The sequence below is a fragment of the Strix uralensis genome, chromosome 2, assembly GCF_047716275.1.
Source record: "Strix uralensis isolate ZFMK-TIS-50842 chromosome 2, bStrUra1, whole genome shotgun sequence".
NCBI classification, from domain to species: Eukaryota; Metazoa; Chordata; class Aves; order Strigiformes; family Strigidae; genus Strix; species Strix uralensis.
In genome coordinates, this window is record NC_133973.1 from 104,452,514 (window position 1) to 104,470,917 (window position 18,404).

The 18,404-nt window shown below is 41.3% G+C and overlaps 1 protein-coding gene across 1 annotated transcript in view; it reads right to left on the reverse strand.

The window, feature by feature from the left end:
• The window catches only part of EPSTI1 (epithelial stromal interaction 1), a 47,418-nt gene extending 38,429 nt beyond the window's left edge, over positions 1 to 8,989 (reverse strand). Inside the window, exon 1 of the mRNA XM_074860994.1 lies at positions 8,720 to 8,989. Coding sequence (XP_074717095.1) covers positions 8,720 to 8,916 — 197 coding nt within the window. The 5' untranslated portion in view covers positions 8,917 to 8,989. The remainder of the gene's footprint in view (positions 1 to 8,719) is intronic.
• Between the last annotated feature and the right edge of the window lie 9,415 nt (positions 8,990 to 18,404).

Consider the following 18,404-nt stretch of genomic DNA (forward strand, 5'->3'; position numbering starts at 1 on the left):
TCTGCACGCGTGGGCACAAATATTTCGTCTGACTTCATTGCAGGGAAGGCCCAAGGAGAAAAGCAGAAAACAAAGAATAATGAGGGGTGAAGGCTGAGCCTCTTAAAAGAAGAAAGGCCCACAGGGGGTGGCTAGAGGACAAGCTAGGAAGCAGAGAGAGCACAGTTGGTTGTGAAAAAGTAATGAGAAAATGAGGCCCGAGACTAAGGCTAAAAAGGGGAATGAAAATCATGCAAAGAGATCAAAGTGCGAAAAGCTGCCTGCTGCTGTATCACTGTAATTCAAGGTTTGAGAAGGAAAGTATTTATATCCAATTACCTCTTTCTCTTTGAAGACTTATTCTAGGAGGATGTGGATTAATTTATGAGATTAAACTAGTAAAGATAGAGCTGCGAGCTTTAATGGTGCCATTTAATATGATCCTTTCTCTTCCCACCAGCTTACTCTGGTGCCTGTGAGACTGTTCTTCACCTCTCCACTGAATCCCAGGCCTTCAAAGGCTGGAGCTAAGAGAGCAGCAACGCCCCTCTGGTATTCGCAGCACAACTGCAACAGTTACTTAAAAGAAGTTTTGACAACCCATTTTGCTTATGGCATAACATTTCCCATCACTGATGGTTTTTCAGACTTTTCTTTATTTGACTGAGTAGTAGCATTTACAATTTATCCCAAACTGCCTTTGACAAGCTGCTGTACAGTTTATCAGTTTCAAGCTTTTTTTTTTAGTATTTTTTCTTGGCTGTTTCAGATATTAATATCCTATTTCTCTCAGGTTCATAAACAAAAATTACTAAGTACCTTTTACACTCCCTTCCGTCAGTGAAAAAAATTACTGGAATTGTGAGTTGCAAGACTGCACATTTTTCCTCCCAAAACCAGCAGTGCATCTCAGACATCCCACTTCTTCACAACACTAGAGGGCAGAAGAGTTTTTATGTCATCTGATGTATTTGACAGCTTCAGTTTTTGGTTTTGTTTTAAGTTAGGAATTGAAAACATGGACCACTGCATGTCTGCACATGTATGAGAAATCACAGTATCAAATCTAGCCTTTATGCCATGAACCATTTCCTTTATCTGCTTCTGCTTTTTGACTGAAACGCTCAGAGTCCAGGAGGCCAGGTGGGGGTCACTCTTCTGACATCTGACCATGGTCATTATCCAGGAGCTCAAAAGGATGGCACTTGAAATATAGCAAGGATCAAGGGTGACACTACCCTTACTGCCAGGGAAAGTTCTGCTCTGTTTTCCAAAGAGCAGTTTAAGAGTTGTTGTGGCTAAAAGAGTGCTTACTTAAAGGCCAATTTAGTTTCCATGTTACTGAAATAAAGGCAAGGTTAAAATAAAATAAGGATGTCAAGTCTCCAGTGGAGGAGGGAAAGGGACAACAGGATACTGACTTTTGATTGTCTTTTACCTAGTGCTTATACTACATGCTTTGTTTTAGTCCAAGTTACAAAAAAACCCAAAAAGGATTAGTGAGTTTGTCTAATTAGCATTCACTTTGATCTCTGGAAAGATAGATATGTAAGAGTGTAGCTTTGGGTACTGGGATCAGGGGTAGGGAAGAACAAGCACATGGTAAACTTCTTATGGGGTGGGTGAACAGGTCCTTGCTTTTCAAGCCTACAGCAGGAGTCAGATGAGCTGTTTCCTGAGACTCCACCTGCCCTACCAGTTCCAACGCTAAAAATAAAATCCGCACCTAGTGCCCCTTATTTTCTTGAGACTTTTTTGAAGGAAAGAAAGTTAATCCAAAAACTCACTACCAGCTTTCACCTTGTCTTTTTAGCCAGTTTGCAGGATATTGCATGTCATTTCTCTGTTTAGACAAAAACTCTGATTCAGTAAAGGCTATAAAACCCGCTACAGCCTGTCAAATTAATATTCCAGTCAGTTTCTGAGTTGCCACAGTAGCCATAAGTCTGGAGCAAATTAACCTACTTACCTGGGTAGCAATTAAGGAAATGTGAAGATTTGAAGCTGTATCAGTGGTGTGCAGGCTTTTTGTTCTTTATACCAATAAATGAAGTGCTTCAAAATCCACAACCAGAAAAGATGATAAAGAATTTAACTTTACAGGTTCCCTAATAATGACTCTTACTGTTATGTGACTTAAGCCTATCTTTGAGGTAGGGTTGTTTTATAAATAAAAATACAGAAGTCACCAGAGGGGGAGGGGAGAACATCTTACCCAGGTTATAGCTCTTCAAAAAAGAGTAATAAATCATCTTCTACCTTTATAGATCGTATTAATCTTGATGAGACTTTTTTTTGGTTTACTTTCTCTGCAGAAAATGGGAATGTATTGACTCATTACACAGACTGAACAGATATTAACAAGAGTAGGAAAGTTATATCTCAATAAGAGAATGTTTCTGTATTGAAATAAAAACTAATAAACAACCTCCTATGATTTTTCAAACAGATAGACATCAAACACCACAGTAGTGGGAAGATAAATACCTATGTAACAACACATATAAATAGATGGATACATTTTAGTCAGGAGAAACATGTGATATAGTCATAGAAAATCTGCAAAGATAGTTTACAGTTTGAATGGTCAGCAACACACGGAACACCATGTCTGCAATCTTAAATTATGAAATTATGAATCCTGTGTGTAACTGCTCATCTAACTAGCACCACTGAAGGACACCTTTTCAATGCTTTCAGGATATAGACCATAGAAAGCTGTGTTCCACTTTCTTTCAGCTTTGTATAAAATAGCTTATTTCTAAAATTGAAAAAACACATGAGAACTGCAGTTCACCAATAATGTTTTTTGCAGAGCTGTGCCCTTCAGTTTTTCTTCAAGCCCACTTCAGCCATCTACCACTGGGGAGCTTTCCAAATGAAGTGTGAAATAGTTTAAAGAGTTACAAAAGTAATGGCTGTTATAAACTATTTCCAGTTCCACTGTGTTTTATACTGCGGGTGCATCGATACATGAATGCCACAAAGCTGAAAGCTAAATATTTCGCTCTGCTGGGCAATGCACTCTGTGTAAGAGACAGAAACCAAGGAGAGTGTAGTTGGAGAGCAACACAAATAACTAAAGCTTGGGAAAAAGACCTGGGCAGGTTCAATCTGGAGGAAAGGCTCAAGGGAAGATATAGGTGAAATACTGCATTAAATAATATAAGACTGAATTTAAAAGAGAAAAGGGACCAAACTGCCAAAGACAATTGGCAAATCTCCTTCAAAGATATGCTAAGCTGAACTTTGCATTCAACTATCAGGAATTGTTTTAAGAGCAGTCAAGTCCACGCCATCACAATGTATTGTTTTCACCAAGGCTCCCATGCCTGATGGAGCAGCCATGTGCTGCTAAGCACTATGGAAGCTGCCAAATCAGAGGGCTACAAGATGCCAAATCCCAGCGAGCAGACAACTGTCCCCTAGGTATCCCTGTTTTGCAATGCACACACAGCCAGATGCTAACGATAACCGACAGCCACAGTGCTAGACCTCAGTCGAGCAATATGCTCTGTGCCCCAGCAGTGCCATAAGCAGAGCTCTGGGAGGGTGTACAAACCTTGCGTGCAGGCTTGGGGCTCTGGTTTTCCATCTTTATCAGCAGCAGCATCTTACCAGTTTGCAGCTCAGAGACAGAAGTGAATTACTAGGGCTTAACATTATACACTGTCTGATTCATCCTAGCTACATGTGTACTCTTAACACAAGAAGCAGAAAATAAACTGCATTAGCAGAAAATGTTTATTATCAAACGCCTACATTCATGGATTTTGTCTTGTGTTTGCCACAGGCTAGGAGTGCACTTAATTACCACAGTTCAGCTGATATCTGCAAGCTTATTAATCCAGGGTAACTCACTTCTGTATCTGGTCCCTCTGGTTACCTAAAGCTTTCATTAAAACGGCCAACTTTTCTGCCATAGTGAGGCCTCGGGATAAAACAAAGAGTTAAATTCTGCAAAAGTGAACTTGCAGGGGAAGGAGCAGGACGGAAAGCAGCAGCAGAGAGAGGCCCAGGAGAAGGTATGAGTCAGAAACAAGCAGGAAGGCAACAGACCTGGACTTCTGCTGTTGGCACCCAAATCTCAATTCTCCAGTACCCACAAGCTTGTAGAGAAAATCCTGAAGTTAAAATTTGGTCCAAAGAATAAAACTGAAACTCAGAACTGAATTTCCAAGAGTTAAGACATGGCTCAGATTCAGCAGCACAGCACAGCAGAAAGAGCAGCAGGTGCTTCAGCCAGCATCCCATTTTGGACGATCACAACCACCTTCTAAAGCTCCAAGGAAATTGTCACAGTGATGGATCAAATCAAGGAGCCAAGGGGTAGCTCTCAGCCCAAGCTAAGCTCACAGCACAGCTTTCTCTCCTCCCTGAAAACGCTAACATGCCATTAGTCAGCATACGCTCGTGGGCAGACTACACCAACGGGAGACAGTTCGCTGTAGCAGTGTGGTAGACTAACATCAGACCCAACAAAGTCTGTGAAGTCAGATACGGCCATGTTTATGCTGCCCCCAGGTCCCAAAGCAGCTCAGTTACCTCAGCACAGGACAGTGCCAGGATGCAGCGAGCGTGCCAGAGCCAGCTGGAGCACCTGGTAATCAGTAGCCATGAGGAGCACAGAGCATCCATACACAGGCAGGCCAGGCACTGGGCTTGGCAACACCAGCGCTGAGCTGAGTACCCCCCACAGAGGTGTCCGTGTGTTGCAAGTCAGGCTTGCCAGCATGCCTGGAGAGCTGAGCAGGTCAGACACTGTATCACATGAAGATTAAGACTTAAGCTAGTGGCATGTTCATCTCTGCTTCCCCCACTTTCTTTTCAACAATATATTTCCTCCTCCTCTGCCTCTGTACCACAGTATTTGTTGTCCTTTTATTGCCCCTGTCCAAACACAGGATCCTCCCATATGTTCCTTACCATCTCACCACAGCTCCTCATCAAGCTATGCATCAAGGGAACATGTCAGGGCTTGTGAAAATCAAGCTCTTCCGAGAAAGCCTTCTAATACAGGAGTTAGAAAGACTTCCTCCTCCTCTCCAAGCATTATGAGGAACACAGCAACCCTCACAATCCAGACTAACAGAGATCTTACTACATAGTTTTCCTCTTACATAAACTCTGCCACCAAACACTTGGCTGGAGACAAGGCTGGCTACTGACCACAGTGAAGCTGGGCATCTCTGAATTGCCCCACTGGGCTGTAAAGATTAGTACATCAGCCTGAAAGACAGAGAGTTGGGAGATTCCTCCTGTGCAGAAAATGCAGAGCTAAACTCTAAACAGACAGTCCATAATCCAAATTACCATTCTAGCACTCCCACTAGTGGCAGGGCAGTGAGCAAAACCAGCATTTTGGTAAGTATCCGCCTCCACTCTTTGTAGACTAATTTGGTGTTTTTAAGAAGAAATTTCAAATCGTGAAAGAAAATAAACTTTTCAGAAGAACTGTTAAGTATACTCTATCAGGAAAAGATTGAGAGGTCTTACAACACTGTAGATATATATATTTTTTAAAAAAATTCAGGGTGAAGATTGGAAAAGGAAGGAAAGAAAGTCCTGATAGAGTTGGCTCTGACTGTCAAAGAATACAATTTCATAAGTCAAGCATTCTAGTAACGCTGCTCTCCTTCCACACAAAATGATGATGGACTGTTACCAGCTGTGCAACAATATATCTTCATATTTTATTATTTTGAATTTGACTTTTTAAATGGATTTTACCAGAACCAGTATTATTCTTGCCAGCATTAAAGGTGCCAAGGACAGACTGCTGAATGGGGGCAGCATTCTCTTTCAGGCACCTAATTTCCCCACTTTCCTCCACCTTTTCTTCTGCACTGACTTTTGTTTCTGAATAGACATGAACAGGGGCAATTTGGGAATTCACTTTCTACAAGTTAATTTCATGGCACTTAGCAGACAAAGTGAAGTAACTTAAATGTGAGCTTATTATTATAAGCAGTTTCTAGCACTTGTCATCCTGGGGATTTTTTCTCCATGGCCTGAAACCACATCCTATATATAACTGGAGGAGGATGTGCAAAGTTTGATTTCAGTTTTGCATATGAACAAGTATTTTTCTTAACTTAATTAGGACCATTTTATTATCACTTCTGAGCCTCAACATATCATATAAGGGCTTTTCCAAAGCAAGAGAAAAATTACCCTCTGATACCAGTTGCCCACCTTGCACTGTTTAATACTCAAGTTTGAATATTGACTGGTGGATGAGACTACAACATGTCACATCCCACACATATTTCATGTCTCCAGTCCACATGAAATCACCTGATCCCACCCCAAGATGCTGCTAAGGTCTTTTCCCACTCCCAGTTGCTCTGAAGCACAGCCTGAGACTGAGAGTTTGCATGGAAACAACTCACACAAAGGCTTCAAAAGAGACTGCAACTCTTGCTTTGCTGGCAGCAAAACCACACCTTGGCTGTTTCCAAAAAATAACAAGCAGCACACAAGTTGGAATAAAGCCACTCCTTGGCACAGAGGTATCCTACTTGGGTCCCTCATGTTCCCTCTGCTACGCATATTCCAGAAAGCCTTCTAGGTTAAGGCTAGTCTGTGCATTTTTTCTTCTACTGACACCCTGTGACCAGCTCTGCAACTGCTCTGTTCAACCCTTGGTTATCCCAGAGCCTGAAAACCCAGACTTTTTTGAGGGTGTCCTAGTATTTAGTTTTAAAGGTCATGTTCAAAAGGATTGATGGCTAAAAGGCCAAGTCAGCTTTTTCATTGCTGAAATGATATTTTAACCTGAGATCTTTCTTGAAACATAACTTGAAATAACAGAACAAAGATATAACAATGAATGTAACATTTTTGTTTTAAGAATAAAGATCTCCCCTTGACTGATTCAGTATTTCAGAGACCTTCTACCACTTTAATCTGGGTTAGTTAAGGAAATCACAGTTTAAGTGGCTTCATCTCCTTCAAACTGACTGCTAGCATGCCCTACCTTGTTTTGTTCACTTCTTCTTTTGAGTATTTGTTTCCTACTCATATTAACATGGTTTCCATTTGAACCTGCCTTTCCCTCCCTTCTCCCCACTAACTACATACTAAGGCAGACTCTAATTTGTACACTCCACATTTAGGAATGAATTCTTTGTTACAGCTTTATGAAGACACAGAGAGAATCTTTTGTATCACATAGCAAAAACGTTAAGTGCACAGTCTTTGCAGTAAATGCACAACAGCTTTCTCTCTGCAAGCATCATATAAAGATGAAAAGGGGAACGGGATTTTAAATTATTCTTCCCCCAAAGCTTACTTAGTTTTAGGGGGTATTTAGAGGCTTTGCTGTAGCCTTAAATGCTGCAGGGAGCTCAGGCTAACCAACTGATTAAGTATTTACCTAACCTGTACCAAGTGGGTTGTATCCCAGATCAAATCTGGGCAAAGACAGTTGCACCCATGGGAAAACTCCCACTATCCATGTCTCCCCCCCCACCCCCCAAAAAAAAAAAAAAAAGAAAAAAAAAACCACTAACAAAAAAGTGCGTATAGCACAAATTACATAAGCTAACTAGGGTTGGTCTCACTCTACTGTTGATATATGCCAGTGTGAGGGCAGGCAAGACAGTGGGTCTTTCATGTTTGGAAGTGGCAGAAAATAAGCATAGACTGTAACTCAGGAATGGTTGTTTTCTCTCCTGAAAGTCAGTCATTAAAGTGCTGACGGATTTCAAAGCTACCCAGCTCTTAATAGTCCCTGTATCATTATTACCTAGCAGGCAAGCATTCATGGGTTACAATGGAAGGCTACTGGCTGCTGCTTGCCATCAGCAGCCTGCCACCTGTCATTTCACCACTGTGAAATACTGTGTGGCTCCACCTTCCTCATCCAGAAAGAAGGGAAAGGAAACTGAAACAGCCTTCAGTTTCCATCAGCTGTGCTTTGAAAGACAGGGAAAAAAAGCAAGCTAAGCAAACTCAGCACATTATAATAATAATAGCATTACATGCACTGTTACTAACAGCTCAGAAAAAGCACATTTGGGGAAAAAGACTATCAACAATTAGCTTTGGTCAACTAAGTATATATGTGTATCAAGCACATGCAGAAAGTACACACACACACTACTGTCAGTTTTTATTCCATATTATATCTGCAGGTTAGAGCTTATACAAGCTATCTAAGAATTGTCACTGGAAAACCAGAGATGGACTGAGCATTTATCCCAATAAAGCTTAAAATGAAATTGAGAGCTTTGGCTTTACTTTTACCAGCATGAAGTTGTTGGAAGCTGTTCTCTGTCCTGGACTGCATTCAGATCAGTGCTGGAACACAGCCTCCATCCATCTCTTAGCCAAAGGAAGTATATTTAGACTTTCCAGGATGAAATATTAGGAAACAGAAAACAGGGAGCTAGAACCAGATTTGAAATTTGACTTTGAAAAAAGATGCCAAGAAACAGACACCACGTACACCAATATCAACCATACAGAACCATCCACTGCAGTTGCCTGGCGTGTAAGCCATGCCATCAGGAAACCTGCAGAACTGCTTGGGTCCCATGTAGGAAGCGTCATCCATAGGTGGGCTTTAGACTGACCACAGGTGGCTGCGAGAGGATGAGGACATGCTGCTTGTGTGCCCAGTCCCATTCACAGGCTCTCTATAAAGTATTTCCCCCTTTGAAGGTGCACACCTCAAGTAAGGTGGAGAACAGGCACCCGATACACATAACACAATCTCAGGCTCCCTGTTACTTACTACTGCTCTTGCTGTTGTTGTTGGACCGATGCTTGGCCACTTTGCTCCTCTTCAGATGTTGTCAGCTTCTGGGGGTTTTCAGCCTTCTCTGGTTTATTGTTGCTATTCCAGAGGTAACCATGAGAGGAAAACGGGGTACTGGAGGCAGCAGCCGTCCTGTACCTGCTGCCTTCCCTCCATCCTCTGACCCCAGACATTGCTTCAGGAGTACCTTGCCTTATCAGAAAGGAGTATTGCCACTAAGGACAGAGAAAGACTCAGAACTTTGTGTTCTCCCTGTTGGTTTCAGTTCCTTGTAAGACCCGCCCCTGCCTGGACTCTGAGCTCTATGGCATGCAAATAGATGCACTGGTTTCTGAGTCAACCTCCAGATGAAGCTCAGTTTGATTATCTCAACCACAGCACCCAGGCAGACTGGAGTCATGGGATGACAGCAAAGCTGTTCTATGCTAACAAAACAGTCAGCAACAGTTTGTGCAGTCTTGGAATAGACTGCTTCAGCATAAGCGTGGTGAGGTCTGGCTGAAAGCAGTATTTCTGACAGTTTTTTACCCCAGCACTTTAAATTTGCCTATGACAGAGGGAAATAACTCTAGGGGGTTTGCTGGTTTCTATTTTGCAGGAGTGTACAAAGATGAAAGTGAAACTAAAAACTAACCCTCAGATAAACCCTAAGGCAATGGTCCTGCACAACTCCAGCTCTGCCTTTCAATTCTGCTCAATCAGAAATTTTTTTTTACTTTGATTTTCCTAATTCTACTTGATGAATAGAGGACAAATCCTCTTGTGAAAATGCAGATCCCTTCAGTGAACACATCTGACCAGTGATACTGTATCTATGGGATCTGCGGGGCTGGGGAAAGTCAGCAACCTTCTTAATATCATTAGTAAAATAAAGATGTTTGGCAGTTCCTAATCCAAGAAAAAAAAGAACTAGTAATGCTATTCAAGTTTTATGCAGCAGAGCTAAGGAAATCCAGCTCCACACATGTAGGTCCTGTCACTTTTTGGCCAGGTTTCCTGATGGTCCAGACTGTCTAGGTTTCATAGCACACCCCACACATGCTGGGAAAGTAGCAAAATAAAATGCACATGGAGAGGCACAAGCTGCCTGGTGTTCGTGATGCTCCTTTGCGTGCTGTATGAGACCCCATCACTACAGCACACTTCCCAGAGTTGCACACCCAGCAGGACGTATCTCCTAGGGCTGCCCAATGACAGCAGCATCAATGGTGTCTCCCTCCCACCATCCCTCCTAACATGCTGTCACATCCCACTCAGATGAAGGAGACAAGTGACTTAGATTCGTAAATCCCCAAGGGCACAAACAACGGTAAGACAAGTCTCAAAGTCCATGCACAGACAGTTATTAATTTCCCAAAATGTACTAACTGGATATATGATAATTGGCTAAGTATGTAACGAGTTATGCGAAGCGATATAGTATGCCTTGTGTTACTTAATAGTAGTGAGGGAAAAGGGGGAAAAGAAAAGAAGAGAGAGAGTAGAGAAACAGAGATCACTGGTCTGGGTTCCTGTGTTGGTCCTGTCTGAGTTCATCAGGGATGCATCCGTCTTCTTCACGACTTATTTTTAATTTCTGTATGTCACTCCTCGCCCCCCCTCAATTTATACACACTTTCCTTGGGTCTGTCCCCTAGGTTGACCCACATACCTACGTATCCCATGTATGGGGAGGGGTAAGGTGCTTCATGGGATGATGTAATTAGCATGATTGTCCTGGTTTTGGCCAGGATAGAGTTAACTTTCCTTGGGCTGAGAGGGACCACAGCTGAAGGGCCGGGTCCCAATCGATCACTGGCACATTCCATGTCATGGGACGTCATGCTCAGTGTATAGGCGGACACGTGCTCTCTCACGCGCGTTATTTTCGGTTTCCGGATCGGCAGGGCAGGATTCCCTGGTGCAGTCGGATCGCTGCTGGGGACAGGCTCTGTACCGGTTGCCGCTCGGTGAGCCACTGCTACATTTTACCCATTTTGGACTACTATTGTTACTGTTGGTTTTGTTAGTATTACTAAATTTTTTTTATTCAACCTACAAATTTCTTTTTTTGTCCCTCCCCTATTTCACCGGGGGGGGGGGGGGGGAGAAAACAACTGGCCACGTGGTGATTTGCTACCAGCTGAGTTCAAACCACAACAATGATCTTGTTAATCTTCATTAGCATATTCAGGGGTGTCAACTTTAATATGCATTTTGTGGATAATAAAACAAAGGTCATTCACCAGATAGATAGCCCTTGAAACTTTACAAGATGCACCAAAGCAGAACCGTCCTGTCTCCACAGGGCTCCCTCCTCCAGCCCATCCTGTGTCGTCCAGGCAGCCTTATCAGCTCCAAACCCCACAGTGTCCACCCTGTGACTGTAGTTTTGTTACTTGCAAGTGTTTGAGACATTCCTCGGCTCGCAGGGCCTCCGCTCCCCCACTATCCCTTATCTCTTTCTCAGGCTGTTTTTCTCAGTCCTTGTTTCTTGCAGGCCTGTTTCTCGTGGGCCCTGTTTCAGGGAGTTCAAGTCATCTCTCACACATGCTCTGTAGCAGGGATGATCTTCTTTGTACATAAATCATTCCGTGGAGAGTCTGGAGCACAATGGCAGTGTGTTGCAAAGGGATGAATTGGTGCATAGTCCCTTGCACCACTCCCAGAACTGTTTTGCTTCTGGGCCATGATGGGTCTAGCCTGGTCTATGAACACACAGAAACACTGTGAGAGAGTCCAGTATTGTCACTTCTTGGAGACAGATAGCAGGAGTCGCCCAAAGGCCCTCTGTCTAACTTCTGCCAAGCCCTGATCTCTCTAATCCCAATCTCTTTTAGCTGCCTGTGCCATTAATCAGATTGCTTGCTCAGACAGCCTGTCTTGGTTTGGAAACTGCCCAGGAGGCCAGAGCAGAACATAAACATAAACTGTAACAGCCTTCTTTGCCTCATGTTGTTTAAAGCCGTATGTTGTGGGCAGAGGAGGACATCTAGTCTGTAAGATATTGCTGGGTCATAGCTCCATGTTGATATTGCCAACAGCCAACATAGGCAGGTTTCTTGTTTAAGGGTGTTCCATATTGGTGTGGGCAAGAGTGTGTCATCTGCCAGATGTCTTCAGGAACTGCTAAAAGACCAAAGGGCATTACAGGCTTGGACTAGGTGTGTGGATTTATTCTTTACCTCTGGTTTCTGCGGGGAACACAAACATTTTGTCCTGGATAGTGATTAGGCTCTTACCAGAAATCAAATGCATGGCATTTGACAATCTCAGTCATCCCCTAAGTTGTCCAAGAAGGTATTTAGGTAGGCCAGAAGGTTCGAAGCTTGCTGTCCTCCTTCATGCGAGCTGCCAGGCACAGCTAAAGGCAGGCTCTGGGGAAGATCTCTTAACCAGGTTCCCTCTCCTCTTCACAAATATATATATATATATATATATTATGTACAAGGTGCTGGCAATTGAAAGCAAGCATCAAGATTAGTCCCTTATATAGGACTGCGGGGTAAATACAGGAGGTGCAGAGAGACCAGAAACAGCGCAAAATGATGACGAAGTCATGTCTGAGGACTACAAAGATTTGTGGGATAACAGCTGTGCCTACAGGCACCCTATTTTGGTAAAAATCCAGCTTCAACATCTGGATTCTTTTTAGCCCATGCAGACTGATGTCTTAATAACCCAAATTTAATTACAAAAATTGATTATAATTAATGTGGCCACTGCTGCTGTATCTTCAATCCCACATTGTTATGTAAAATTCAGATCTAATATCTGTTTCCTGTTGAAATTTAGAAAGTTCTGGCTGCAAAGAGTAACTGTAGAATTGAAATAGTTTACATCTATATTGCTCAAAAGATGGACGTAAAATGAACTCAAGCACTAGAAGCTCAAGTGCTTACATGACTTCAATGCTCGTTTATTTCTTAGCTCTGTTGTGGACAATCCAAACTAACTCTCTCCAGGACAACATCCCAGCCTGACTCTGAGGATGGTTCATGCCAGACACGACCCCCAGAAAGTCAGTATGAATATGACTGCACCAGATTTAACTTCCTTCACCCTAAACATCCCTCCAACACTGTCCCAGAAATCTCTGCATCTCAAAAACATCCAATGTACCTCTGTGTCATACTCCACAGTATGTCATTCATCAGCCCTTCAGTTTCGTGCTACTAAAGCACAACTTTTGATGGGCTGCAACCCATTCCTCATATTGCTTCAGACACATTGAGATGAAATATCCCCCCAAATAATAATTAAGTTTTAGTCACAGCAGTACCACCTAGGGCTCTCAGAACACTTGGAGCTTAAGTGTATGTAGTAAGGACATGCATATTGCCTCCGCTAGGCTCCTCCTAGCCACTTAGGCTCCTCCTAGCCTAGTGGAGACTAGTCCTAGGCAGCATAGATATAAGCAAGTCTGTGCTAGCTGGATTTAGGACAAAGGATCAGTCTCTGGCCTTATTTTATTTAGTGTTGCAGATGCTAAATAGATGCTAAAGTGTCTGTGCTTCCTAAGTATCAGAATGCCAGTGTATTCAACCCCCTGAAACATGCAAATCCCACCAAATCTCAGCCCTTCCCAAATTGTTCATAGGAATTTTAATTCAGTACTTATATTTTTCTAGACCCATCAAATATTTGCTGTCTATTCTATCTGACAGTTTATGTTTATAGTTGTCTTACATTCCCAACTGGGTCTGATGCTGTGGTGCACCGGCCCTTGCTAGCAGGCAAGCACCCACACAGCTGGTGGCTCCCTCTCGCCCCGCTAGTGGGACAAGGGAGAAAATAGGAAAAGGAGTGAGAAAATTCATCTGTCAAAATAAAACTTTTTTGTCTGTAAAGCTCTGTTGCCTCCAACTATTAACAACATTTTTTTTTTTTTGAGGGAGATGATAGAAAGTTAGAAAATGATCTTTCATTTGCTTTGAGAAAATCCTTCCATGGACATGTGAAATATTAAGAATCACCATATTTCCTTCCTCACATGTGTTTTTCATGAAATTGCAATAATAAAACAAAATAACTTCTGTAGAGGAACATTCTATATTGAACCTTTATTTCCAACTCAGCAGCACCATGAACTATACTAAAAATGAGAGATATCAAAGATCCTTTCTTACTATAAAGGATACTCAGAATCCCAGTCAGCCACCTCATTCTTTCTTTGGGAATATCAGATGGGATAAAACTCTCTTCTATGAAAGAAATAGTACTTTTTTTTTTTTTTTTTTTTTAAAAAAAGGTATTTAAAACAATGTAAGGTCCCCTACCTTTCCTTCTCTGAAAATACCTGTTCATTCTTCATTATTTCACTGTTGGTTTATGGATTTTAAGGTTTGGCAGTTTTAGGTTTTTTCCACAACCACAGACACTTTTCATTAAAAGCTAAGATTTTCATTTAATCCAAGGAGTCTAGAAGCCTAAAGCCTGAAGAAAAGCATCAAACTGCAGGAGACTTTTGAGAAAGAGCCAGGACAGGCTAACTTTCCTATAGCCCACTCAGTTTTTCCCAGGAGCCAGCAAGTAGCATCAGCAGCCTCTGACTGCTGGAGAACTGCTTTTTCTTTGCCGTCAGCTAAAATACTTAGTCCTACAGCTGAGTATGATGCTCAAGGGTTCATACACATAGTTTTTTTCCCTGGATATTTTGTCTAAGTAGGTAAGACACACAGCTGAAAACACTACAGAGCATGTATGTGTAATTGATCATTGGGAACATCTCCCTGTATTTTAGGGTAATGACAAGGGATGGCAAATATATCTAGAAGCATATCTATAATTAGCACTGCATAGAGTGTTTTTATACCATGATGGCAAATTAAAAACTGAATTTTTAAAGACGCATTTTACTTTACCAAGATTTTTCTGGCTGAGTACTCTAGCTTGCCATACAATTAGTTGTATATGTACGTACAAGTATGTTCAGCTCGACTCTTAAAATACTTAATCTGAAACATGCTTACGGCTAGCAAAACATCCAAGCTCACTGCAGACCCAAACCACAAAACAATATATGAATGAAAGCTGTAGTACCACTTTTAGTTGCATGCACTTCACAGAAAATTGTTCGTTAGGGGCAAGATTACTCTGTTGTGAGGACAGTGCGTTCTGCTGGGTTGACAGAACTAATTGTTACAGCTCAGGATGCTGGAGGAGAGAAATTTCTCTCCTGCCTTGAGAGGTAGCCCCAGAAGGAGGGTGAAATGTTAACATTTGGTCAAGATTTATTCTTCTTTAGATTTAGGACTGGAATTTGTCAGGCTCAGCAGAAAGTATGCCATTAGCTTTGACAAGTGCGTGTGGGTTTCTGTGTTGGGTAATCTTCCCATTTTATTGCAAAAAGCTGAAATTGACGGTACCTGTCAAAAACTATCATTTTCCACTCTCTAAAAGAAAATTGACCCTTGCCTTCCCTGCAGTATCCTTCAGCATTAGAGCGGGTCCACCTCTCCTTTAGCTAATACTACTACAGTAAAAGGAAGTGGAGATTGAAAATACAATTGACCTGATATCCAGAGCTACTATGTTGAGGTCCTGAAGTAGTGCCTGAAAATTATTGCTACATTTTAGGAGTATGCCTGGAGAGTACTATGCATATCTATATTGCTACATAAATAATATTAAATAATTAAGCAGGGCTAATTTAAAGATCTGATATTATAAAAACAACCAGGACTACAAATGAGTGTTTTATACCATTAAAAATACCTGCAACAAATCTATTGGAAAAGGCAAAATTAACTGGGAAACTACACAGGTGCTATCAGAAACAAAGAACTCTTACAGCTTTTGCTCCAGCATTGTGACCAGAAAGAAAAAGTCCTTGAGAAGTCTGACAGTATTAAAATAGTATTTGTAAAATTCCTGAATATATCTTTTTCTTAACAGTTTTTAAAGCAGAGGAGAATTACTTGCACATAAATTATTTTAACACTCTTATTCACAAAAGATACCTGAGCCTTTTGCTGTATATACTCTCTTCTTCAAGGAATAATTGTACTCTTGCAATTCCTGAAGGCCATGATTAGTTCCAGTTTAGGATTTTGTATAATATACTACCCTGTGGTACCTAGTTAACCAAAGGTGTCATACAGACAATTATTATAATATCTAGAAAGAACATTACATTCTTTATTGTTTAATGTTTCAGAATATGTTACTTAAAGAAATTAGTAGAAGTCCACAGCTCATGCCTCTTTTCGCTTTTATAGTATATTGTGGTAATTAAAGAAACATACAAATGCTTTTAGGAGCAATGAACTCTTCCAACCTCTAATCCGGGTGCAGTGGCTGGGAAGATTTATTCTTTATTCATTTGTATGCACATGACAATTCAGCAAGGCTCAAGTACTGGCTCTACCAGTTTTATATGATACGCCTTATGATTTCCTTTATAACTCTCAATTATACTCTCTTCTCTGCCTGACCTCAGAAACTTTAATCTTCAGCATGAAACTTCATTTCCTGCCATTCGAATGTCACTGGTCAGGTGCTACACTTAGAGGTACTTTGGAAATTCTCAGTGGTAAAGAGTAAATCCAAAAGCCCTCCCCCTCCCCCTTGTTATCAATTTCACGAGCTTTAATCTGGTATCTGTTTCTAGATTCTCCTTCATTCCTGACAGAGATTCTTGCCAGCGTTGATCCTGACAGCAACATGGAATACTGTAGCACAGACGGTTTAGGAAAGTCATTTACAGGAAAAGTATGCAGACAATTAACTTAAATGGCATAACAAATATGGACAACATTGCTACACATTAATAGTGACAATATGCTGGAACATACCAGTGTTTAGGATTAAATTAAAATAGTAATGGACAGATTGTCTCTACCAGCACCATCCTGTGCATAGCATAGCACACAGCTGTGCCATGCTGAGAGGAGCTTCGGGAGAGAACTGTAACCAAAGACCCAGCTGCTTTCATTCCTCCACTTCTTGCTTCCAAGGGAAACAACTCACAGTCTTTCACTCCTAGCAAAAGATGTATTTTCCTTTTATTGATGATCTGGTTTGCTCTACTTAATTTATACGCTTCCTGAGTCTCACTGTCCAGAAAGCAGTAGTAATAGCATAGGAGGTGGTATGAGGAAGACATTCAGAGCACAGTTTTTCATCTCAGAGCTTGCCTAGATGTATTTGGATAGCCCATATTATGACCCAGTGTCTTTAAAGGCCAAATTTTGCTACCCCTTACAATGATAGATGTTTCTCAAGTGCATTGATGATAACTTCCTTGCAAAGGTGATCAAGGAGCTGACAAGGCGAGCTGCTCTTCTGGATCCAATACTTACAAATGGTGAAGAACTTGGCTGCAGTGACCATGAGACAGTCAAATTAAGGCAAAATAGCAGAATCACAACCCTGGACTTAATGAGAGAAGCCTTTGACCTGTTCAGGGGTCTCAGGGATCTGCTTGGCAGGATCCCATGGGATATAGTACTGAAGAGGAGTGCAGGAGAATTGTTTGATTTTCAAGGATCCCTACCTAAAAACTCAAGAACAGTTCACGCTGGCAGCAGGAAGTCAAACAAGAGTGGCAGGAAGTCTGTGTGGATGAACAAACTGCTCTTGACTAAACTCAAATATAAAAAGAAGTGTACAAGAGGTGGGAGCAGGGGCAGGTGACCCGGGAAGAATATAAAGCCACTGTCTGAATGTACAAGAAAGAGGATCTGGGGAAATACAGGTTGTTCAGTGTCACCTCGATCCCACGGAAGGTGATGAAAGCAAATAATTCCTGGTGGACAAGTTGTCCATAAGCCAGAAAAACCTTTGGGATTCCTCACCCTCCTGTATTTCACATGGACTTTATGTGGTACCACTTAGGTAGATTTTGTAAATTATGGTTGTATACCTGGATATTAGAGAAATTCTTCTAAACTACCCTGGGTTTTGGTGGTCCAGAATTGTAAAGCACTGTTAAATATCAAGTTTTTCAAAGCAATGCAGCTATTCTTGTTTAGAGTCACTCGTGTATTTCCTACAGTTGCCTGGCCAGGCACATATGGTGGCTAAAATTAGTAACTCTCATTCACTTTACTGTCCCATTGGACTCAGAGATGCTCCTTTTATGAGCAGGTACTCTTCAATATGAGTAAATGTTGCAGAAGCTGGAAAAAACAGATATTATTTTCTGCAGTCTTTCACTTCATAGATTTGGCTTTTACTTTCTCCTAGTCTTATTTGCTTGGCTTCTTTTCATTTCCTGCCATTTCAGTTTTCTCCCCAAAACAAATACAATGTTTCTTCTCTTATGACTATCTTTTAAGAAAGAACATTATGTCATCAGGAGAGACCTAGATTTTTTAGAACAAGTTGCAATAAAATGGAGAAGAGGAAAATTAAGGGAAAAACCCCTAAATTCCAATACTTACAATTTATTATTTTTCAAACTGAGTTTGCTAATCAAAAAAGTAGTAAGTGACATGCTATTCTGCATCACTTCTATGCAAATCAATGAACAAAACATGATTAGTTGGGGACATTTTTATTGATTTTAAAATAGGTTTTAGGATTGCAAGAAATTCAATTCCACTGAAGGTTTAAATAATTAATCATGTATGATTGTGTGTTATGTGTTCAGTGAAGAAGTAAAGAGGAATGTATTTCTTCCCAAATGGATCATCATACAACTTCCAATGAATTCTGTGCTGTAGAAAGTTAAATTTAT